Genomic DNA, 25281 nt, shown 5'->3' with positions numbered 1-25281 from the left:
TCCCAAGGTGGGGGAGGAATTGTGGGTGGAACTGGAGGCACCACTGGGCCTGGGGGAGATTCAGATAGCGTTGAAACACAGGCAGGCAGGGAAGGCACCGGGACCGGATGGGTTTCCAGTGGGAATTTTGAAAGAAGTTTTCGATACACTTGTGCCGCTGTTGCTGGGCATGTTTAGGGACTCTTTGGCACGGGGCACCCTCTCAGAGACGTTGGAGCAGGGGTCTATCTCGCTGCTTCTGAAAAAGGATAAGGACCCCACAGAGTGTGATAATATTGCCCAATCTTCCTGTTAAATGTAGATGCCAAGTTATTCGCCAATGTATTGGCTTTAAGGTTGGAGTCTTTCCCCTCTCAATCTCCTGTTCCCATTTCTCATGTTTTTATGATATTTGACAGTGTCTCTGGTGAGAAGATTCCTGTAGTGAACACAGTTTGGTCTCACATTGCTGAAGAATTAAACACTTTGCAATAACTTCGGGCAGGAGTCTGAAAGAATGAGAGATTTAACAATATTTACTGGGGGTAATTTTGACCCGGGTGTGATAACCCACTTTATATCTCTCCCAATTTTTATTCACACTGACTGCAGCAATGTCGAAATTACCCCACGAGTTGCAGCATTTGGCTCAATGTAGTTGGCAGTTTCAGACTGTGACACCAGGGGTGCTTCTATCATCATTTGAGAGCAGAGACGTGACGGCTGCTGCTGCTGTTACACCAGCAGGTGGCAGTGTCGCACCACAAAGTACAAAGAGAACAGCAGGATCCCATACTGTCTGTGATAGATCAGAATGCCTGTGCAGAAACTCATTGGACATGCCCCCTGTATCAATAATGAATAAACACTCCCATTCCCAGCATTGCATGCTTCAATCAGTGTATTTTATTTCACCAGAATTGTAAAGTACATTTTAAATGAATTAAAGGTTAAACAGCAACAAAAGCGAGATCTGAGAGACACTCAGTGAGCAATTAGAAATCAGTGAGACGGCGAGAGAGAAATCCCATCAATCACACCCGGAATATTCTATTGGAGAGATTCTTGTCAGTGTGACTCTCGGTCACATCACCATCGCTTCATTGCGAGCTGGAGCTATTTGACGGTCTTGCACAGGCTTTGGTCATAATTATAATACTTTGGGTTGTATGAGTCTTTGTGTTTCCTGAAGCACAGGGCAGCTGCAACATCACATTGGCACACCTTCGCACCACATGGTGCACGTGTCAGAGCATTATCAGCTGCAAAAGAGGAGAGAATAACCAAATACACAGTGTAAAATAGGCATTGTAACGTACACATGGAAACACACACTGGAATATACACACATTAATGTACACACTGATGTGGTGGGTGGGGTTAAGGATGTGAGATTCCGCAATGTTGGAAAATCCTGATTGATGTTGGATCCTTAATGTTGTGGGTGATTCACAACGGTTGGGACCCAATAATGTTCTTGAAGCTTCCCAAACGACAGGGCAGCTAACGGCTTAGAATGTCTCTGATGTGCGAATGGCCGTCCTCAAGTTCTGGATGGTCATTAATTTTTAATCTAATACTTTGGTGCTGAGGGGGTGGGTGGGGTCTGAAGCTGTGGAGAGTCTTTAACGTGGGTGAGGAAGGGATGGCCTGTAATCATCTGCTGTGGATTCTGTCCTTGATGTTGTCAGGGGTTCCCTAATCTTGTGAAATTCCCTAATGCTGTCAGTGATGTGGGCTGCATTCCGTTAATGTATTGGGGGCCCTAACATTTTGGGGGGGGGGGTCCCTAACATTGTGGGCGGGGGGGGGGGTCCCTAACATTGTGGCGGGGCCCTAACATTGTGGGGGGTGACCCCTGACATGGTGATTTATATGGGTGACATAATGAGAGTCACTCCACAGTGAGAAGCAGCAAACTATCTCAAACCTCAATATCACCGCAAATGTTCCCCACCTCGAATCTGGGGAATTGTGAAATCTCACTGAGCGATATTTCCAAACTTCAAACCCAAATTTCTTAAAGAAAATTCACTGCAAAGCAGGTGATGTCTGATCCACAGCAACCACATCTTCAGTAAGTGTCCACAGCTCGAGGAACTGGGGCTCAGAGTGAATGATCTGGACTCAGAGCTTCAGACAGGGCAATGGCATCAGGGAGAGATAATGTTCCTTGGAAACTTTGTCACACCCCTTAGCTTAGCTACTTCATTGGGTCCGTGATCAGGGACAGACAGTGATCAAGGAAAATATTATATTGAAATTAGTTTACAAACTTTAGTTGTCCAATAAGTTCTGAAAAGGTCAAAGCTCTTCTGTATCGATTTGTGTAACACACACAGCTGAAGATGTAGCAGCAGGAAGCAGGCCCATGGACACATCCACCTGGTGATTGTTTCTTTTCCATTAAATCGTGCCCATAATCATCAGAAATTATTATTGCAGTGGGCCGTTTACCTTTGGAAGAACATTATACTGAGACAGGACAGGTGATTGATTGAAAATTCTTGATAATGGTGAGATGGTGATAAATATTAGGAGACAGCATGTACGTGGCTCTGTACTGATTGGATATTATCATTAAAAAGGTATGCACCTGTTATAATTGGTTTGTCATTCCCATATACTTTGCAGAATGTCAACCTAAACAGTAGTCATGATTGGACATAGATAACCAGTAACAAGTGATTGATATACGCTAATTTGCTGCACCTCAATCTGGAGTATAATTGTCTTTACAATGCTTGAATCAGGGCAGTCTGGTGTGATAGCTCCGAACACCACCAGCCCAGGTATAACTGCAATAAAGGCCTTGTTTATAACTCCAAGAGACTTTGTCTGGTCTCCCATGAATGTATTCAACTATAGTCAAATATCTGTACACTTCCCACTCAACAGTGTCACTCCACGTGAAAATCCAGGAGGTAGTAATGGAAGACACTCAGCCCTTACACTTGTCCGAGAGATTGGAGGTTTTTGAAGCCTGTGTGTACGAGAGCGAGGGCTGCAGGGAGGGTGAGCAGACTGACCACCGCACCTGGGGACAGGGACACAGACAAGTGGGAGGAATGTAAAGGAATGGGATTGTAGCAGGGGACAGTGTTGTTAGAGGGATAGACAGTGTTCTCAGCATCGAGAGAGTGTGAGCCCCGAGGGCCGTGTTGCCAGCCCGGTGCCAGGGTTAATAACTCCTGGGAGAGGAATTCAGTTGTTGTTGTATCGGTGGGTACCAACCATACAGATAGGACTAAGAAAGAGGTTCTGATCAGGGAGGATGAGCAGCTCGGGACTCAATTAGAAAGCAGAACCACAAAGATAACGGTTGTGATCATGGCTCGGCACAACATTGAGGGCCGAAGGGCCTGTTCTGTGCTGTACTGTTCTATGTTCTATGTTCTATAACAATCTCTGAGCCACAGACAAATTGACATTGGGTCAATAAGATCAGGGAGTTGAGTGCGTGGCTCAGAGATTGGTGTGGGAGCAATGGGTCACCATTCATGGGGCACTGGCATCAGTACTGAGGACAGAGAGAGCTGTACCGTTGGGGTGGGTTTCACTTGCACGGCGCTGGGAGCTGGGTCCTGGCAAATCACATGACCAGGGCTGTGGAGCAGACTTTAAACAAAATGGTGGGAGGTGGATTAGTGATGCAGAGACGCAGACTAAAGCTCTGGGGACGCGGGTTCAAATCCCACCACGGTAGCTGGTGGGATTTAAACATTCAGTTAATAATTTTAAAAACACGAGAAGTGAAAGGTCGTCTCAGTAATGGTGACTGTGAAACTATCATCGATTCTCTTCAAACCCCAACTGGTTGACCAATGGCCATTGGGGAGGGAAATCTGCCATCCTTACCCTGTCTGGCCGACACGTGAATCCAAATCTACGGCAATGTGGTTAATTCTTAACGACCTCTCTGAAATGTCCTAGTTAGCCACTCAGTTCCAGAGCTGGGCAAGGGCAGGAAATGCTGGCATTGCCAATGACGGTGTAAATTGCAGCAAACGCTTCAAAGGAAACACGTTGGAAAAGGCCATTCCATGTTTAAAGGACAGATTGCTGTACAAGCTATGCCTGCAGGCAGACAACTGAATATGCATTTTTTCAGGACCCACAGGCTATGAGTATTGAAATGGCCTGAAGAGGGGCAGTTGAAATGCAAATCACTTGTTACCCTGGCCAGACGGAACCACATTACCTTAATGGGATAACAATTAAAGTTATCTCCAGCGACCATTGTCAAGAGACCAGCAGAAACCAGAGACATTGCAAACTTTTGTAATGGCACTGATTAAAACCAAATTACACGATGATACCTTTTGACTGGGGAACTGAATCACTTCCATCCTGTCAACAATCAGAAAGGCTTCCTTTGTCCTGGAACTCACCTGTGGGAGGGTCAGTGTTTGACCCATTCAGGGTCTTGCCCCTAAAATGACAAGTCTGAGGAGTTGTTTTGAGAGTCTCTGCACCCCCCCCCCCCCCCCCCCCGGGGCTTCGCCTGGCTGAAAACAGACCACGAGAACCGGAGGAACAACAGCCGCAAGGATCAGCCAGCTCGGAGAAGATCTGAAGAAATGTGCGTCAACCTTCTTTTGAACTCTCCTGTCCCTGGAGCGGTGAGTATATTCCTCCAGCTCACAGAAAACTCCCAATTTGTATAGATTGTTGAGGTTTGGGGTGGGTGAGTGAATATATCTGTGTATCTGTGTTTGCGGGCGCTAAAGCAAATCTGTGTAAACTGTAAGAATTTTCGATGTGCTGTTTAGTCTCTTGTTTTGCACATAGTATTTCATCATCGGTGTGTGTGTGTGTGTGTGTGTGGGTTAATCTGAGTTGCAGAAGACTTAATTTCTCTTGAATAAATCAATTATTTTAAACTCCCATTATTGTGGTCTCACCTTCCTTTCACTGACCGCTCTGGTCAAGTCACAATAATTTCCAGGACATTATCCCTACTGGGATAATGTCCTGCCTACTGAGGTAATATGGGTTGAAGTTAGAAATAGGAAAGGAGCAGTCACCTTGTTGGGAGTGTTCTATAGGCCCCCCAATAGCAGCAGAGATGTGGAGGAACAGATTGGGAAACAGATTCTGGAAAGGTGCAGAAGTCACAGGGTAGTAGTCATGGGCGACTTCAACTTCCCAAACATTGAGTGGAAACTCTTTAGATCAAATAGTTTGGATGGGGTAGTGTTTGTGCAGTGTGTCCAGGAAGCTTTTCTAACACAGTATGTAGATTGTCCGACCAGAGGGGAGGCCATATTGGATTTAGTACTTGGTAATGAACCAGGGCAGGTGATAGATTTGTTAGTGGGGGAGCATTTTGGAGGTAGTGACCACAATTCTCTGACTTTCACTTTAGTAATGGAGAGGGATAGGTGCGAGCAACAGGGCAAGGTTTATAATTGGGGGAAGGGTAAATACAATGCTGTCAGACAAGAATTGAAGTGCAGAAGTTGGGAACATAGGCTGTCAGGGAAGGACACAAGTGAAATGTGGAACTTGTTCAAGGATCAGGTACTGCGTGTCTTTGATATGTATGTCCCTGTCAGGCAGGGAAGAGATGGTCGAGTGAGGGAACCATGGTTGACAAGAGAGGTTGAATGTCTTGTTAAGAGGAAGAAGGTGACTTATGTAAGGCTGAAGAAACAAGGTTCAGACAGTGCGCTGGAGGGATACAAGATAGCCAGGAGGGAACTGAAGAAAGGGATTAGGAGAGCTAAGAGAGGGCATGAAAAATCTTTGGCGGGTAGGATCAAGGAAAACCCCAAGGCCTTTTACACATACGTGAGAAATATGAGAATGACTAGAGTGAGAGTAGGTCCGATTAAGGACAGTAGCGGGAGATTGTGTATTGAGTCTGAAGAGATAGGAGAGGTCTTGAACAAGTATTTTTCTTCAGTATTTACAAATGAGAGGGGCCATATTGTTGGAGAGGACAGCGTGAAGCAGACTGATAAGCTTGAGGAGATACTTGTCAGGAAGGAAGATGTGTTGCGCGTTTTGAAAAACTTGAGGATAGACAAGTCCCCCGGGCCTGACGGGATATATCCAAGGATTCTCTGGGAAGCAAGAAATGAAATTGCAGAGCCGTTGGCAATGATCTTTTCGTCCTCGCTGTCAACAGGGGTGGTACCAGAGGATTGGAGAGTGGCGAATGTCGTGCCCCTGTTCAAAAAAGGGAATAGGGATAACCCTGGGAATTACAGGCCAGTTAGTCTTACTTCGGTGGTAGGCAAAGTAATGGAAAGGGTACTGAGGGATAGGATTTCTGAGCATCTGGAAAGGCATTGCTTGATTAGGGATAGTCAGCACGGATTTGTGAGGGGTAGGTCTTGCCTTACAAGTCTTATTGAATTCTTTGAGGAGGTGACCAAGCATGTGGATGAAGGTAAAGCAGTGGATGTAGTGTACATGGATTTTAGTAAGGCATTTGATAAGGTTCCCCATGGTAGGCTTATGCAGAAAGTAAGGAGGCATGGGATAGTGGGAAATTTGGCCAGTTGGATAACAAACTGGCTAACCGATAGAAGACAGAGAGTTGTGGTGGATGGCAAATATTCAGCCTGGAGCCCAGTTATCAGTGGCGTACCGCAGGGATCAGTTCTGGGTCCTCTGCTGTTTGTGATTTTCATTAACGACTTGGATGAGGGAGTTGAAGGGTGGGTCAGTAAATTTGCAGATGATACGAAGATTGGTGGAGTTGTGGATAGTGAGGAGGGCTGTTGTCGGCTTCAAAGAGACATAGATAGAATGCAGAGCTGGGCTGAGAAGTGGCAGATGGAATTTAACCCTGACAAGTGTGAGGTTGTCCATTTTGGAAGGACAAATCTGAATGCGGAATACAGGGTTAATGGTAGGGTTCTTGGCAATGTGGAGGAGCAGAGAGATCTTGGGGTCTATGTTCATTGTTCTTTGAAAGTTGCCACTCAAGTGGATAGAGCTGTGAAGAAGGCCTATGGTGTGCTAGCGTTCATTAGCAGAGGGATTGAATTTAAGAGCCGTGAGGTGATGATGCAGCTGTACAAAACCTTGGTCAGGCCACATTTGGAGTACTGTGTGCAGTTCTGGTCACCTCATTTTAGGAAGGATGTGGAAGCTTTGGAAAAGGTGCAAAGGAGATTTACCAGGATGTTGCCTGGAATGGAGAGTAGGTCATACGAGGAAAGATTGAGGGTGTTAGGCCTTTTCTCATTAGAACGGAGAAGGATGAGGGGCGACTTGATAGAGGTTTATAAGATGATCAGGGGAATAGATAGAGTAGACAGTCAGAGACTTTTTCCCCGGGTGGAACACACCATTACAAGGGGACATAAATTTAAGATAAATGGTGGAAGATATAGAGGGGATGTCAGAGGTAGGTTCTTTACCCAGAGAGTAGTGGGGGCATGGAATGCACTGCCTGTGGTAGTAGTTGAGTCGGAAAATTTATGGACCTTCAAGCGGCTATTGGATAGGTACATGGATTAGGGTAGAATAAGGGAGTGTAGGTTAACTTCTTAAGGGCAGCACGGTAGCATTGTGGATAGCACAATTGCTTCACAGCTCCAGGGTCCCAAGTTCGATTTCGACTTGGGTCACTGTCTGTGTGGAGTCTGCACATCCTCCCCGTGACTGCGTGGGTTTCCTCCGGGTACTCCGGTTTCCTCCCACAGTCCAAAGATGTGCAGGTTGGGTGGATTGGCCATGACAAATTGTCCAAAATTCTATGATTAACCTAGGACAAAAGTTCGGCGCAACATCGTGGGCCGAAGGGCCTGTTCTGTGCTGTATTTCTCTATCTATCTCTATCTATCCCGTAGTCAAGGACTGGAAAAGGGAATCTGAGCGCTCTGAACACGCTCACTCGAGAGAGGCTACTGCTCAGGAATAAACAGTGGTCCCTCTTTCTCTCTGTTGTGAAGTTACCCAGTGGGGAGCTTCCGGGTGACATTTCACCATCACAGCAGAGAGACTCACACAGGCGTAGGTGGCAGTCAGGGTAACTGGTGAGGCATAAGGACAAACTCGCTGGTTAGGTATAAACAGTGAGACTTGTCCCATCTCTCTTGCGAAGCTGTCCCAGTGTGACACTTGCACGTCGTGGTTTCAACACCTGCAGGAGAGAGACACCCACAGATATCTGTGACCCCCAATACCGGCCTTTTGCGGAGAAAAGGAAACCCTTTTTGTTACAACGGCCACATCCCAAAAATAATAGAAATAAACATCCGTCTGCTCCAGCAAATACTGCCAAATGGTAAAAGGAGATTGGCCGGGATTCACCATTTGGAAGATCTATGTTCTCTGGCCGGAATCATGTCCAATTCACTCCCCCGCTGGGTGCGTTGTTCAGGTGAGATTGGGACATGTAAATGGGACAGCACTCTGTCATGTGGAACACAGGCGATTCCCAGTCCTGGGATTCACGCTGAAGTGTCTGACAATCTGGAGCAGCTTCTAAACGCTCCGCTCAGCACACACTCTCATTCCAGACAAGGCAATGGCTGCAGGGGACCTGCTCCCCAATCCCGGGGGTCCCAAATAGAATGACTGCTGGATGCCATCGAAGAGAGGAGGGACACCCACTTCCCCAGGGTGGGACAGAGACTCAGGCCCGTCCTACTCAACAGCGCCTGGGAAGAGGGGCAGAGGCGTTCAGTGCTGCCAGCCTCACTAGAAGGAGCGGAACCAGTGCCACAAGTAGATGAATGTCTGCTCACTGCGTCCTGTAAATGTTCACATAGCCTCTGGTCATCTGGGTTGGTGATTCACCCGAGCTGCCCAAGGGAGTTGTTCATCTTCTTCCTGCGCTGCGATGAATTGCTATGCAGGTGGGGTTGGTGGGGGGGGGGGGGGGGTGTAGGGTTGGTGTGGGGGGTGAAGGGGTGGGGTCGGTGTGGGGGTGAAGGGGTGGGGTCGGTGTGGGGGGTGAAGGGGTGGGGTTGGTGTGGGGGGGTGAAGGGGTAATGTCGGTGTGGGGGGGGTTGGTGTGGGGGGTGAAGGGGTGGGGTCGGTGTGGGGGTGAAGGGGTAGGGTTGGTGTGGGGGGTGAAGGGGTGGGGTTGGTGGGGGGTGAAGGGGTGGGGTTGGTGTGGGGGGGTTGGTGTGGGGGGTGAAGGGGTGGGGTTGGTGTGGGGGTGAAGGGGTAGGGTTGGTGTGGGGGGTGAAGAGGTGGGGTTGGTGGGGGGTGAAGGGGTGGGGTTGGTGTGGGGGTGAAGGGGTGGGGTTGGTGGGGGGTGAAGGGGTGGGGTTGGTGTGGGGGGTGAAGGGGTGGGGTCGGTGTGGGGGGTGAAGGGGTGGGGTTGGTGTGGGGGGGTGTAGGGGTGGGGTCGGTGTGGGGGTGAAGGGGTGGGGTCGGTGTGGGGGTGAAGGGGTGGGGTCGGTGTGGGGGGGGTTGGTGTGGGGGGTGAAGGGGTGGGGTTGGTGTGGGGGTGAAGGGGTGGGGTTGGTGTGGGGAGTGAAGGGGTGGGGTTGGTGTGGGGAGTGAAGGGGTGGGGTCGGTGTGGGGGTGAAGGGGTGGGGTCGGTGTGGGGGTGAAGGGGTGGGGTCGGTGTGGGGGGTGAAGGGGTGGGGTCGGTGTGGGGGGTGAAGGGGTGGGGTCGGTGTGGGGGGGGTTGGTGTGGGGGGTGAAGGGGTGGGGTTGGTGTGGGGGGTGAAGGGGTGGGGTTGGTGTGGGGAGTGAAGGGCTGGGGTTGGTGTGGGGGGTGAAGGGGTGGGGTCGGTGTGGGGGGTGAAGGGGTAAGGTTGGTGTGGGGGGTGAAGGGGTAGGGTTGGTGTGGGGGGTGAAGAAGTGGCGTTGGTGTGGGGGGTGAAGGGGTGGGGTTGGTGTGGGGTTGAAGGGGAGGGGTTGGTGTGGGGGGTGAAGGGTTGGGGTTGGTGTGGGGGTGTAGGGGTGGGGTTGGTGTGGGGGGTGAAGGGGTAGGGTTGGTGGGTGGGGGGTGAAGGGGTGGGGTCGGTGTGGGGGGTGCAGGAGTAGGGTTGGTGTGGGGGGTGAAGGGGTAGGTTTGGTGTGGGGGTGAAGGGGTAGGGTTGGTGTGGGGAGTGAAGGGGTGGGGTTGGTGTGGGGGGTGAAGGGGTAGGTTTGGTGTGGGGGTGAAGGGGTAGGGTTGGTGTGGGGGGTGAAGGGGTGGGGTTGGTGTGGGGGGTGAAGGTGTAGGGTTGGTGTTGGGGGTGAAGGGGTGGGGTTGGTGTGGGGGGTGAAGGGGTGGGTTGGTGTGGGGGTGAAGGGGTAGGGTTGGTGTGGGGGTGCAGGGGTGGGGTTGGTGTGGGGGTGAAGGGGTAGGGTTGGTGTGGGGGGGGAAGGGGTGGGGTTGGTGTGGGGGGTGAAGGGGTAGGGTTGGTGGAGTGGTGAAGTGGTGGGGTGTGGGGCGGGGGGTGGGGGTTGGGGAGGGGGGGTGGGGGGGGGGGCTGACCAGCCACGGCACTTCACTATCGGTCCACCTGCTCAAAATGGTGATCCGACAGTGGGATTCCTTCGGTATTCCCTACCAACCCTCGCCATGCAAAGTACGATGGTGCCCAGCCCAGTAAACTGGAGGCAAATAAATAATTTTTTTCTTTTTCTTAAAAATTTAAAGTACCCAATTCATTTTTGTCCCAATTAAGGGGCAATTTAGCGTGGCCAACCTACCTACCCTGCCCATCTTTGGGTTGTGGGGCTGAAACCCACACAGACACGGAGAGAATGTGCAGCCTCCACACGCACACTGACTGGGGGCCGGGATCGAACCCGGGTCCTTGGTGCCATGCGGCAGTGCTAACCACTGTGTCACCGTGCCACCCTCGGATGCAAATAGACCTTAATTGTCCGTGTATATTCTCCCACTGGTGTCCGGTGCCAATCCTGCTTCTGCCCGACTCTGGATTCTCCGCTGCCCGTCGGCAGTAGCGGCGTTCCCGATATGCGGAGAATCCAGCCCTGATATAGATATAGAGAAATACAGCACAGAACAGGCCCTTCGGCCCACGATGTTGCGCCGAACTTTTGTCCTAAGTTAATCATAGAATTTTGGACAATTTTTCATGGCCAATCCACCCAACCTGCACATCTTTGGACTGTGGGAGGAAACCGGAGTACCCGGAGGAAACCCACGCAGTCACGGGGAGGATGTGCAGACTCCACACAGACAGTGACCCAATTCGAAATCGAACTTGGGACCCTGGAGCTGTGAAGCAATTGTGCTATCCACAATGCTACCGTGCTGCCCTTAAGAAGTTAACCTACACTCCATTATTCTACCCTAATCCAAGTACCTATCCAATAGCCGCTTGAAGGTCCCTAACTTTTCCGACTCGACTACTACCACAGGCAGTGCATTCCATGCCCCCACTACTCTCTGGGTAAAGAGTCTACCTCTGACATCCCCTCTATATCTTCCACCTTTTATCTTAAATTTATGTCCCCTTGTAATGGTGTGTTCCACCCGGGGAAAAAGTCTCAGACTGTATACTCTATCTATTCCCCTGATCATCTTATAAACCTCTATCAAGTCGCCCCTCATCCTTCTCCGTTCTAATGAGAAAAGGCCTAGCACCCTCAACCTTTCCTCGTATGACCTACTCTCCATTCCAGGAAACATCCTGGTAAATCTCCTTTGCACCTTTTCCAAAGCTTCCACATCCTTCCTAAAATGAGGTGACCAGAACTGCACACAGTACTCCAAATGTGGCCTGACCAAGGTTTTGTACAGCTGCATCATCACCTCACGGCTCTTAAATTCAATCCCTCTGCTAATGAACGCTAGCACACCATAGGCCTTCTTCACAGCTCTATCCACTTGAGTGGCAACTTTCAAAGAACTATGAACATAGACCCCAAGATCTCTCTGCTCCTCCACATTGCCAAGAACCCTACCATTAACCCTGTATTCCACATTCAGATTTGTCCTTCCAAAATGGACAACCTCACACTTGTCAGGGTTAAACTCCATCTGCCACTTCTCAGCCCAGCTCTGCATTCTACCTATGTCTCTTTGAAGCCGACAACAGCCCTCCTCACTATCCACAACTCCACCAATCTTCGTATCATCTGCAAATTTACTGACCCACCCTTCAACTCCCTCATCCAAGTCGTTAATGAAAATCACAAACAGCAGAGGACCCAGAACTGATCCCTGCGGTACGCCACTGATAACTGGGCTCCAGGCTGAATATTTGCCATCCACCACCACTCTCTGTCTTCTATCGGTTAGCCAGTTTGTTATCCAACTGGCCAAATTTCCCACTATCCCATGATTTCCCAAATGGAGAATTCTGGTCCTGGTCTTGAGGATTCCCAATCCCCATTGGTGGCCGTGTCTTCAGGTGTCTGGTCCCCAAGCTCTGAAATTCCCTCCCTCCACCTTTCCGCCTCTATTGGCACATTCCTAAAATATCTTTTCGTCAGCTGAAGCCACATTGGATGTTGCAATACCCTAAAGGCACCATATAAATCTAAGTTGTTGTTGTAATTGCAGATGTTGATCGATTGAAGGAAGGGAGAGGACAGGGAGCCAGAGCAACTTCCCAAAGTCAAAACTGATTTTGTTTGGTGTTTACTTACCGCACCCGGGGACATCATTTTCACAAGTTGTCGAGAACAGTGTCCACAAAGGTGAGCAACCCAGTTTATTTTCGGCTTCTCCATAACAGTCATCGTGCACTTGGCAGCATCTGAGTGGGTGACAAACAGGAGATATCATTTCAGATGGAAGTTTTTCATGGAGAGACTGAAACTCAGTCAGGGGATTAATGATTCCAAACAAGCCTCAGATTGGGTTCCCAACTCTGAAGAATTGTCCTGGAGTTTTCAGGAACTAAAGATGAATCCTCAGGGAACTCATTTCACATAACTGAGGGGATAAGGCCATTGCTGCCCTTTAACAACATGGTGTTCTCCTATTTTATTTCAATGCATTTGTTCATTGGAGAGAAACTGGTGGTGGGAGGGAAAAGCTGTTTCTGAAAAAACACCCAATCAGATGACAAAGAGTCTGTTCCCTTTCCAATTGGTTTGGAAAGGTGGGCACCCCGAGAGTGGACATGTCAGACCAATGGCAGCATGGAGCTGGGATGTTTGAGGTGGGAGGTGATATCATGAACACTCCAGGAACATGTAGAATTATTCTTGGTACTGACATCATCAAACCGATATTTTGTGAAAGAACCTGGACCCCAGCCCACAGCAAACATGGAGCCCAGCCCACAACAAACATGGAGCCCTGCCCACAACAAACATGGAGCCCAGCCCACAACAAACATGGAGCCCTGCCCACAACAAACATGGAGTCCAGCCCACAGCAAACATGGAGCCCTGCCCACAACAAACATGGAGCCCAGCCCACAATAAACATGGAGCCCTACCCACAAACATGGAGCCCTGCCCACAACAAACATGGAGCCCTGCCCACAACAAACATGGAGCCCTGCCCACAATAAACATGGAGCCCAGCCCACAACAAACATGGAGCCCTGCCCACAACAAACATGGAGGACTGCCCACAACAAACATGGAGTCCAGCCCACAAGAAACATGGAGCCCTGCCCACAAAAAACATGGAGCACTGCCCACAAGAAACATGGAGCCCAGCCCACAACAAACATGGAGTCCAGCCCACAAGAAACATGGAGCCCTGCCCACAAGAAACATGGAGCACTGCCCACAAGAAACATGGAGTCCAGCCCACAACAAACATGGAGCCCAGCCCACAACAAACATGGAGCCCTGCCCACAACAAACATGGAGGACGGCCCACAAGAAACATGGAGCCCAACCCACAACAAACATGGACCCCAGCCCACAAGAAACAAGGAGCCCTGCCCGCAACAAACATGGAGCCCTGCCCTCAACAAACATGGAGCCCTGTCCCACAACAAACATGGAGCCCTGCCCACAACAAACATGGAGCCCTGCCCACAACAAACATGGAGCCCTGCCCACAACAAACATGGAGCCCTGCCCACAATAAACATGGAGCCCTGCCCACAACAAACATGGAGCCCAGCCCACAACAAACATGGAGCCCTGCCCACAAAAAAACATGGAGCCCTGCCCACAGCAAACATGGAGCCCTTCCCACAATAAACATGGAGCCCTGCCCACAACAAACATGGAGCCCTGCCCACAACAAACATGGAGCCCAGCCCACAACAAACATGGAGCCCTGCCCACAACAAACATGGAGCCCAGCCCACAACAAACATGGAGCACAGCCCACAACAAACATGGAGCACAGCCCACAACAAACATGGAGCCCAGCCAACAACAAACATGGAGCACAGCCCACAACAAACATGGAGCCCTGCCCACAACAAACATGGAGCTCTGCCCAGAATAAACATGGAGCCCTGCCCACAACAAACATGGAGCTCTGCCCAGAAGAAACATGGAGCCCTGCCCACAACAAACATGGAGCCCTGCCCACAATGAACATTGAGCCCCGCGCACAACAAACATGGAGCACTGCCCACAACAAACATGGAGCCCAGCCCCCAACAAACATGGAGCCCTGCCCACAAGGAACATGGAGCCCTGCCCGCAACAAACATGGAGCTCTGCCCAGAAGAAACATGGAGCCCTGCCCTCAACAAACATGGAGCCCTGCCCACAACAAACATGGTGCCCAGCCCACAACAAACATGGAGCCCTGCCCACAACAAACATGGAGCCCAGCCCACATTGAACATTGAGCCCCGCGCACAACAAACATGGAGCACTGCCCACAACAAACATGGAGCCCTGCCCACAACAAACATGGAGCCCATCCCCCAACAAACATGGAGCCCTGCCCACAAGGAACATGGAGCCCTGCCCGCAACATAGTGCCCTGCTCGCAACAAACATGGGGCACTGCCCACATCAAAGATGGGGTTGTCCAATACAAACATGGAGGCTGCCCAAGAAAAACATAACCTGGTGTTGTAAGACTTCTTACTGTGCTCACCCCAGTCCAACGCCGGCATCTCCACATGTCGGCTGCCCACAAGGAACGTAACAATAACCTGCCCATGACAAATATAGAGGCTGCCCATGACCAGCCCTGCTGTCTGCATATTTTGCTGTTTTACACTTACAAAGCAAAATTGAACGCCAATTTTAACTTGCTGCTTTTGTATTCTGATAGTGGGAGATTAGCAGAATTTCAAATTAACAGGAGACGTCCAATTAAATCGGGTCATTCATTCACATGACCAGCTTTTCAAAAGTCAGACTCCGCACGGATGCGCCATATTCCTGCCCCGACCAGCCGGCGGGATTCTCCATTATGCCGGCCGGTCAATGGGGTTTCCCATGGTGGGGTAGCACCACGCTGTCGGGAAACTCCCGGGCGCCGGCATAACGGAGAATCATGCCGGCGGAGAATCCCGGCCAATCCATGGGGAGCTCCGAGATGATGCTCATGTTGAGTGACCAGTGGCAGGAGTCTGTGGAAGTGGCAGTTCACAGTCGGCGGTCATGTGACGACATCTCCCAGAATATGTCCAATCAGAGTTGGTTACCCTTTAAAGACTCCCAATTATTGAAGACAGCGGCTATGAGCGACAGACTTCTATTTCAATGGAACGAATCTTCCGAGGAATGACAATCACTGATCATCGGATTGTCACTCCTCTCACACTAACTTCCCTCGCTGCTGGTCTGTGATGTGGAGAGATGGCAACAGCGTGGGTTCAATTCCCGTACCTTCTGAGGTATCCATGAAGGCCGCGCCTTTTCAACCTTGACCCTCGACTGAGGTGTGGCGACCCTCAGGTTAAATCACCAACAGTCAATTCTCCCTCTCAAAGGGGAAAAAAGCCTATGGCCATCTGAGATTATGGCAACTTTCATTCCTTTTTCATTTCTCTTGAAACGGAATTCAATTTTCCTCACCTCGAACACTGAACAATGCTTTCGGGAAACGGCGAGCATAACCGCTACTCGATTCATAAGAACATAAGAACTAGGAGCAGGAGTCGGCCATCTGGCCCCTCGAGCCTGCTCCGCCATTCAATGAGATTATGGCTGATCTTTTGTGGACTCAGCTCCACTTTCCGGCCCGAGCACCATAACCCTTAATCCCTTTATTCTTCAAAAAACTATCTATATTTACCTTAAAAACATGTAATGAAGGAGCCTCAACTGCTTCACTGGGCAAGGAATTCCATAGATTCACAACCCTTTGGGTGAAGAAGTTCCTCCTAAACTCAGTCCTAAATCTACTTCCCCTTATTTTGAGGCTATGTCCCCTTGTTCTGCTGTCATCCGCCAGTGGAAACAACCTGCCCTCATCTATCCTATCTATTCCCTTCATAATTTTAAATGTCTCTATAAGATCCCCCCCTCATCCTTCTAAATTCCAACGAGTACAGTCCCAGTCTACTCAACCTCTCCTCATAATCCAACCCCTTCAGCTCTGGGATTAACCTAGTGAATCTCCTCTGCACACCCTCCAGCGCCAGTACGTCCTTTCTCAAGTAAGGAGACCAAAACTGAACACAATACTCCAGGTGTGGGCAGCACGGTAGCATGGTGGTTAGCATAAATGCTTCACAGCTCCAGGGTCCCAGGTTCGATTCCCAGCTGGGTCACTGTCTGTGTGGAGTCTGCACGTCCTTCCCGTGTGTGCGTGAGTTTCCTCCGGGTGCTCCGGTTTCCTCCCACAGTCCAAAGATGTGCGGGTTAGGTGGATTGGCCATGCTAAATTGCCCGTAGTGTCCTAAAAAATGTAAGGTTAAGAGGGGGGGGGGTTGTTGGGTTACGGGTATAGGGTGGATACGTGGGTTTGAGTAGGGTGATCATGGCTCGGCACAACATCGAGGGCCGAAGGCCCTGTTCTATGTTCTATGTTCCATGTTCTACGTGTGGCCGCACTACCACCTTATACAATTGCAACATAACCTCCCTAGTCTTAAACTCCATCCCTCTAGCAATGAAGGACAAAATTCCATTTGCCTTCTTAATCACCTTTTTCACTTGTAAACCAACCTTCTGTGACTCATGCACACCCAAGTCTCTCTGAACAGCGGCATGCTTTAATATTTTATCGTTTAAATAATAATTCCGTTTGCTGTTATTCCTACCAAAATGGATAACCTCACATTTGTCAACATTGTATTCCATCTGCCAGACCCTAGCCCATTCACTTAACCTATCTAAATCCCTCTGCAGACTTCCAGTATCCTCTGCACTTTTCTCTTTACCACTCATCTTAGTGTCATCCGCAAACTTGGACACATTACCCTTGGTCCCCAACTCCAAATCATCTATGTAAATTGTGAACAATTGTGGGCCCAACACGGATCCCTGAGGGACACCACTAGCTACTGATTGCCAACCAGAGAAACACCCATTTATCCCAACTCTTTGCTTTCTATTAATTAACCAATCCTCTATCCATGCTACTACTTTACCCTTAATGCCATGCATCTTTATCTTATGCAGCAACGTTTTGTGTGGCACCTTGTCAAAGGCTTTCTGGAAATCCAGATATACCACATCCATCGGCTCCCCGTTATCTACTGCACTGGTAATGTCATCACAAAATTCCACTAAATTAGTTAGGCATGACCTGCCCTTTATGAACCCATGCTGCGTCTGCCCAATGGGACAATTTCAATCCAGATGCCTCGCAATTTCTTCCTTGATGATAGATTCCAGCATCTTCCCTCCTACTGAAGTTAAGCTCAATGGCCTATAATTTCCTGCTTTCTGCCTACCTCTTTTTTTAAACAGTGGCGTCACGTTTGCTAATTTCCAATCCACCGGGACCACCCCAGAGTCTAGTGAATTTCGGTAAATTATCACTAGTGCATCTGCAATTTCCCTAGCCATCTCTTTTAGCACTCTGGGATGCAATCCATCAGGGCCTCTTAGTGCAGGAGCAAGCAAAGAATTAGCCCTATAAATTACCCCAGTAACTGCTATAAATTACCCCCAGTAACTCCGAGAAATTACCCCAGTAACTCCTCCAAATTACTCCCAGTTACTTGATTAATTACCCCCAGTAACTCCTGTCAATCACCCCAGTAACTCCGACGAATTACCCCCAGTAACTCCTATACATTACCCCAGTAACTCCAATAAATTACACCAGTAACTCTGTAAATTACCCCCAGTTACTCCTAGAAATAACCCCCAGTAACTCCTGTCAATTACCCCAGTAACTCCTATAAATTACCCCCTGTAACTCCTATAAATTACCCCAGTAACTCCTATAATTTACCCCCAGTAATTCCTGTATATTACCCCCAGTTACTCAATCAAATTACCCCAGTAACTCAATAAATTACCCCCAGAAACTCCTGTCAATTACCCCAGTAACTCCTGTAAATCACCCCACAACAACATCTGTAAACTACCCCCAGTAACTCCTGTCAATTACCCCCAAAACTCCTGTAAATTACCCCCAGTAACTGCTGTTAATTACCCCGAAACCCCTAAAAGTTACCGCCAGTATCTCCTATAAATTGGCCCAGTAACTCCGATAAATTACCCAGTGACTCCTGTCAATTACGCCAGCAACTCCTGTAAATTACCACTTTAAACCCCTATAAATTCCCCCAGTAACTCCAATAAATTACCCCAGTAACTCCTGTAAATTATCCCCAGTAACTCCTATAAACTACCCCCAGTAACTCCTATAAACTACCCCCAGTAACTCCTACACATTACCCCAGTAACTCCTATAAATTACCCCAGTAAGACCTATAAATTACCCCCAGTAACTCCTGTAATGTATAAAAATGAAATGAAATGAAAATCGCTTATTGTCACGAGTAGGCTTCAATTAACTGACTGTAAAAAGCCCCTAGTCACCACATTCTGGTGCCGGTCCGGGGAGGCTGGTATGGGAAGTACCCCAGTAGACACAGTAACTCCGATAAATTACCCTCAGTAACTCCTATAAATTACGCCCAGTAATTACTTTTAATGACCCCCAGTAACTACAAAAATTACCCCCAGTAACTACTGTAACTTACCCCAGTAACTCCAATACATTTCAACCCAGTACCTCCTACAATTTACCCCAGTAACTCCTTTAGATTACCCCCAGTAACTCCTGTAAATTACCCCCAGTAAATACTGTAGCTTACCCCAGTAACCACTAAAAATTATCCCCATTAACTCCTATAAATTACCCCCAGTAACACCTATGAATTACCCCCAATAACCCCTATAAATTACCCCCCTGTTATCCTGTCAATTACCACAGTAACTTCAGGAAATTTCCCCCCCCCCCAGAAACATCTGTAAATTGCACCCAGTAACTCCTGTCAATTACCCCAGTAACTCCTGTAAATTACCCCCCAGTAACTACCGTAAAATACCCCAGTAACCCCTAAAAATTACCCCCAGTAACTCCTATAAATTACCCACAGAAACTCCTGTGAATTACCCCAGTAACACCTATAAATTTCCCCAGTAACACCTTTGAATTACCCCAGAAACCCCTAAAAGGTACCCCCAGTAACTCTTATAAATTACCCCCAGTAACTCCTGTCAATTACCCCAGTAACCCCTATATATTACCCCCAGTAACTCCTGCAAAGTATGAAAATGAATTGAAATGAAAATTGCTTATTGTCACGAGTAGGCTTCAATGAAGTTACTGCGAAAAGCCCCTAGTCGCCACATTCCGATGCCTGTCCAGGGAGGCTGTTATGGGAAGTGCCCCAGTAGCCCCAGTTACTCCTATAAATTTCCCCCAGTAATTCCTGTAAATTACCCCCCAGTAGCTACTGTAACTTACACCAGTAACCCTTAAAGATTTCCCCCAGTAACTCCCATGAATTACCAACAGTAACACCAATAAATTACCCCAGTTGCTCCTTTCAATTACCCAAGTAACGCCTGTAAATTACCCCCCAGTAACATCTGTAAATTTAACCAAGTAACTCCTTTCAATTACCCCAGTAACTCCTGTAAATTACCCCCCAGTAACTACTGTAAATTACCCCAGTAACCACTAACAATTACCCCTTGCAACTCCTATAAATTACCCCCAGTAACCCCTATAAATTACCCCCAGTTATTCATGTCAATTACCCCAGTAACTCCTGTAAATTAGCCCCAGTAACCCCTATAATTTACCCCCAGTAACCCCTATAAATTACCCCCAGTTACTCCTGTCAATTACCCCAGTAACTCCTCTAAATTACCCCCCAGTTACATCTGTAAATTACCCCCAGTAACCCCTAACAATTATCCCAGTAACTCCTGTAAATTACCCCCCAGTAACCCCTAAAAATTACCCCCAGTAACACCTAGAAATTACCCCCAATAACTCCTATAGATTATCCCCAGTAACTCCTGTCAAATACCACAGTAACTCCAGGAAATTACCCCCAGTAGCATCTGCAAATTATTCCGATTAACCCCTGCCAATTACACCAGTAACTCCTGTATATTACCCCCCAGTAACTATTGTAAATTACCCCAGCAACCCCTAATAATTACCCCCAGTAACTCCTATAATTTACCCCCAGTAACTCCTATCAATTATCCCCAGTAACTCCAGTAAAGTACCCCAGTAAGTCCTCTAAATTACCCCTTGAAACACCTATAAATTTCCTCCGTAACTCCAATAAATTACCCCGGTAACTCCTAGAAATTACACGCAGTGACTCCTATAAATACCCCTGTAACTCCTGTAAATAACCCCCAGTAACTCATATAAACTACCTGTAGTAACTCTAATAAATTACCCCTAGTAAATCCTATAAATTACCCCAGTAACTCCTATCAATTATCCCCAGTAACCCCTATAAATTACCCCCATTAACTCCTATAATTTACCCTAGTAACTCCTATAATTTACCCCAGTAACTCCTATAAATTACCCCCAGTAACTCCTATCAATTATCCCCAGTAACTCCTATCAATTACCCCCAGTAACTCCTGCAAAGTATGAAAATGAATTGAAATGAAAGTCGCTTATTATCACGAGTAGGCTTCAATGAAGTTACTATGAAAAGCCCCTAGTCGCCACATTCCGGCGCCTGTCCGGGGAGGCTGGTATGGGAAGTACCCCAGTAGCCCCAGTTACTCCTATAAATTTCCCCCAGTAACTCCTGTAAATTACCCCCCCAGTAGCTATTGCAACTTACACCAGTAACCCTTAAAGATTTTCCCCTGTAACTCCCATAAATTACCCCCAGTAACACCTATAAATTACCCCCAGTGACCCCTATAAATTACCCCAGTTACTCCTTTCAATTACCCTAGTAACTCCTGTATATTACCACCAAGTAACTACTGTAAATTACACGAGGAACCCGTAACAATTACCCCCAGTAACTCCTATAAATTACCCCCAGAAACCCCCATAAATTACCCCCAGTTACTCCTGTCAATTACCCCAGTAACTCCTGCAAATTAACTCCCAGTAACTACTGTAAATTACCCCGGTAACCCCTAACAATTACCCCCAGTAACTCCTGCAAATTATTCCAGTAACTCCTGCAAATTAACCTCAGTAACTCCTGTAAATTACCCTCAGTAACCCCTAACAATTACCCCAGTAACTCCTGTAAATTACCCCCAGTAACTCCTATAAATTATACCAGTAACCCTTAAAAAGTACCCCCATTAACTCCTATAAATTACCCCCAGTAACCCTTAAAAAGTACCCCCATTAACTCCTATAAATTACCCCCAGTAACTCCTATAAATTACCCCCAGTAACTCCAGTAAAGTTCCCCAGTAACTCCTGTAAATTACCCCTTGTAACCCCTATAAATTACCACCAGTAATCCCGATACATTACCACAATAAATCCTGTAAATTACCCACAGTAACTCCTATAAATTACCCCAGTAACTCCTATAAATTTACCCCAGTAACTCCTATAAATTTACCCCAGTGACTCCTATAAATTATCCCCAGTAACCCCTATAAATTACCCCCAGTAACCTCTATAAATTACCCCAGTAACCCCTATAAATTATCCCCAGTAAACCCTATACATTACTCCCAGTAACTCCTATAAATTACCCCCAGTAACTACTGTAAATGGCCCCCAGTAACTCCTATTAATTATCCCCAGTAACTCCTACAAATTACCCCAGCATCTCCTATAAATCACCCCCAGTAATCCCTGTAAATTACCCTAGTAACTTCTATAAATTACCCCAGTAAATCCTATAAATTATCCCCAGTAAACCCTATACATTACTCCCAGTAACTCCTATAAATTACCCCCAGTAACTACTGTAAATGGCCCCCAGTAACTCCTATTAATTATCCCCAGTAACTCCTACAAATTACCCCAGCATCTCCTATAAATCACCCCCAGTAATCCCTGTAAATTACCCTAGTAACTTCTATAAATTACCCCAGTAAATCCTATAAATTATCCCCAGTAACTCCTCTAAATTTCCCCAGTAAGTCCTATAATTATCCCGGTAACTTCAATACATTACCCCAGAATCTTCTATAAATTACCCCAGTATCTCCTATAAATTACCCCAGCAACTCCTATAAATTACCCCAGTAACTTCAATACATTACCCCAGTATCTCCTATAAATTACCCCCAGTAATCCCTTTAAACTACCCCTAGTAATTTCTATAAATTACCCCAGTAAATCCTATAATTTACCCCCAGTAACCCCTATAATTTACCCCCAGTGACGCCTGTAAATTACCCCCAGTAACCACTATAAATTACCCCCAGTAACTCTGAGAAATTACCCCAAGGACTCCCAATAAATTATCCAGAGTAAATTCTATAAGTTAACCACAATTACTCCAATGCGTTACTGAATAACTGACTCTCAATTTTCAGGAATGAATGAGGTCAACCCGGTCATTATATCATAGCTATTGTGGGATCTTGCTGTGTACAAATTGGCTTCTCCCTGGAGGCAGTGATCAGGACTATAGAGAAGCAAGTTCTGTCTTTCTGAGGAATGTCTTTTCTCTGCTTTGTACCAGAACAAAACCTTGCTGATTCTCAGCCAGCCCAAACACCCACATCTTGGCTTCACAGAGAGAGTTTTTACACAAGTATCGTCTCATTTTACCTGTCGAGGTCATCCAATGGCTGGTTTCCATTTCCTCCAATCCCACAGAAACAGCCATAGTCCATGTAGCGCTGGTTCGGGACATCAGGACTGGCACACACAACAACATTTCTGAAGTTAACCATGTTTCTTCCCTGAACTGCGAATCCCTGAGCAGGGATCCAAATTGCTACAAGGGGAAAACAAAATAAATCATTGTGTCAGGAAAGCCCTGGTACAGAGCGAGCAGGGAAACAATTTAACAACACGACGATTTAGAAAGCAGAAAAACCGGCATAAGAATATTCCTGAATTCAGCAGAAATTGTGTCTCAGAAACAGGCCATTCGGCCCAACAATTCCTTGGGCTGGATTCTCCGTTACGCACTGCCAGTAGCGGGGTTCCCGATCCAGTGGGGAATCGAACACTGGTCTAAAAGTGAGATCGGGGCCCGATGCTCCGGTCCCACTCCCCCAGCGGGATTCAGCTACATGCTCTGCGCCGACGGGAGGATGAAAGTGGGGCATGAGCATCCAGTAAACCCTGATTAACGGGCTGGAATCGTTATTTTCCAGTTCCCAGTGATGCTGCAGCCACTACGCCGGGATTCACTTGGTCTCCTGAACGGAGAATCCAGTCCCATGGCTCTGGATCTATTCCACACCAGGCTACTCCTATCCCTCTTCCTCTAACAACAGCAGCATGTCCATTCCTTTCTCCCTCATGTACTTACTGAGCTTCCCCTCAAAGCCATCAATAATATTTACATCAAACATTCCCTGCGGTAGTGAGTTTTGCAATCTGACCATCAAACACTCCCAGAACAGATACAGAGTAAAGCTCCCTCTACACTGTCCCCATCAAACACTCCCAGGAGAGGTACAGCACGGGGTTAGATACAGAGTAAAGCTCCCTCTACACTGTCCCCATCAAACACTCCCAGGAGAGGTACAGCACGGGGTTAGATACAGAGTAAAGCTCCCTCTACACTGTCCCCATCAAACACTCCCAGGACAGGTACAGCACGGGGTTAGATACAGAGTAAAGCTCCCTCTACACTGTCTCCAGTAAACACTCCCAGAACAGGTACAGCACGGGGTTAGATACAGAGTAAATCTCCCTCTACACTGTCCCCATCAAACACTCCCAGGACAGGTACAGCACGGGGTTAGATACAGAGTAAAGCTCCCTCTACACTGTCCCCATCAAACACTCCCAGGACAGGTACAGCACGGGGTGAGATACAGAGTAAAGCTCCCTGTACACTGTCCCCACTAAACACTCACAGGACAGGGACAGCACGGGGTTAGATAAAGAGTAAAGCTCCCTCTACACTGTCCCCATCAAACACTCCCAGGACAGGTACAGCACGGGGTGAGATACAGAGTAAAGCTCCCTGTACACTGTCCCCATCAAACACTCCCGGGACAGGTACCGCACGGGGTTAGATACAGAGTAAAGCTCCCTCTACACTGTCCCCATCAAACACTCCCAGGACAGGTACCGCACGGGGTTAGATACAGAGTAAAGCTCCCTCTACACTGTCCCCATCAAACATTCCCAGGACAGGTACAGCACGGGGTTAGATACAGAGTAAAGCTCCCTCTACACTGTCCCCACTAAACACTCACAGGACAGGGACAGCATGGGGTTAGATAAAGAGTAAAGCTCCCTTTACACTGTCCCTACTAAATACTCCCTGAACAAATATTCACATTTCTTTTTCCTTGTTTTTCATTGACAACTTCTCTGTTCTGAATTACCCCCCAGTTTTGCTGCTGCCTCACTTGCTGTTCCCCCCACTCCTACAGCACATCCCTGAGGTCTCCAGTTGATCACTTACCTCCGAGCACGATGAGGATCGCAGTGAGTTTCGGGGACTCCATGACTTCTCGTTTCCTCCGAGTGATCGATGTTTGTCTCATCGTGGCTCTGCCTCTTTTATTCAGCTCTCGGGATGGTTACACCCGGATTAGCTCAGCAAATGCAAATAGGGTGAAGGATCCTTGGCTGCTGGTTCAAATATTTTGCTGTTGTCCAACATGTGAGAGGTTTGAGGAACCTGTTGTTCGGGGCTTGTCGGCTTGGATTCTCTGAGCAAAATACTGAGAAGTGAGGACATGGAGAAAGTGTCACTTTATAGGTTGCACTCAGCTATCAGCACTCAGACCGAGTCACTCAGCTGTAAGTCCAGCACAATTCCCACTCCAAGTTATTCAGTCACAATGATCAGATTAATGATGTCCCTCATCTATCGGAGTGTGAATTTACTGACTGAGTTGTATCGCTCTGCATCCCAGTAAATGTGTCCCAGGAAAGGTCCCTATTTTACTGGAGTTATATTACTGAGAAAC

General features: G+C 47.9%; 1 protein-coding gene across 1 annotated transcript; it reads right to left on the bottom strand.

The window, feature by feature from the left end:
• Positions 1-862: 862 nt before the first annotated feature.
• LOC119958012 (acidic phospholipase A2 PA-3-like) lies at positions 863-24922 on the bottom strand. The gene is made up of 4 exons (XM_038786271.1): positions 24771-24922; positions 22949-23117; positions 12508-12617; positions 863-1241 (listed from the first exon to the last, which is right to left on the bottom strand). The coding sequence occupies exons 1-4, from the start codon at positions 24850-24852 to the stop codon at positions 1096-1098; spliced, it is 507 nt and encodes a 168-aa protein (XP_038642199.1). The 5' UTR covers positions 24853-24922; the 3' UTR covers positions 863-1095.
• Positions 24923-25281: the final 359 nt, after the last annotated feature.

Source organism: Scyliorhinus canicula, chromosome 27 (assembly GCF_902713615.1).
Source record: "Scyliorhinus canicula chromosome 27, sScyCan1.1, whole genome shotgun sequence".
In the NCBI taxonomy this organism is placed as follows: domain Eukaryota; kingdom Metazoa; phylum Chordata; class Chondrichthyes; order Carcharhiniformes; family Scyliorhinidae; genus Scyliorhinus; species Scyliorhinus canicula.
This window is presented reverse-complemented; position numbering and strand designations above follow the sequence as displayed.

Coding starts and splice junctions, on each gene's coding strand:
- LOC119958012 (XM_038786271.1), bottom strand. CDS start 24,852: ATGAGACAAACATCGATCACTCGGAGGAAACGAGAAGTCATGGAGTCC. Junction 12,618..22,948: donor CCATTGGATGACCTCGACAG/GTAAAATGAGAC, acceptor TCACCCACTCAG/ATGCTGCCAAGTGCACGATG. Junction 1,242..12,507: donor AAATGATGTCCCCGGGTGCG/GTAAGTAAACAC, acceptor CCTCTTTTGCAG/CTGATAATGCTCTGACACGT.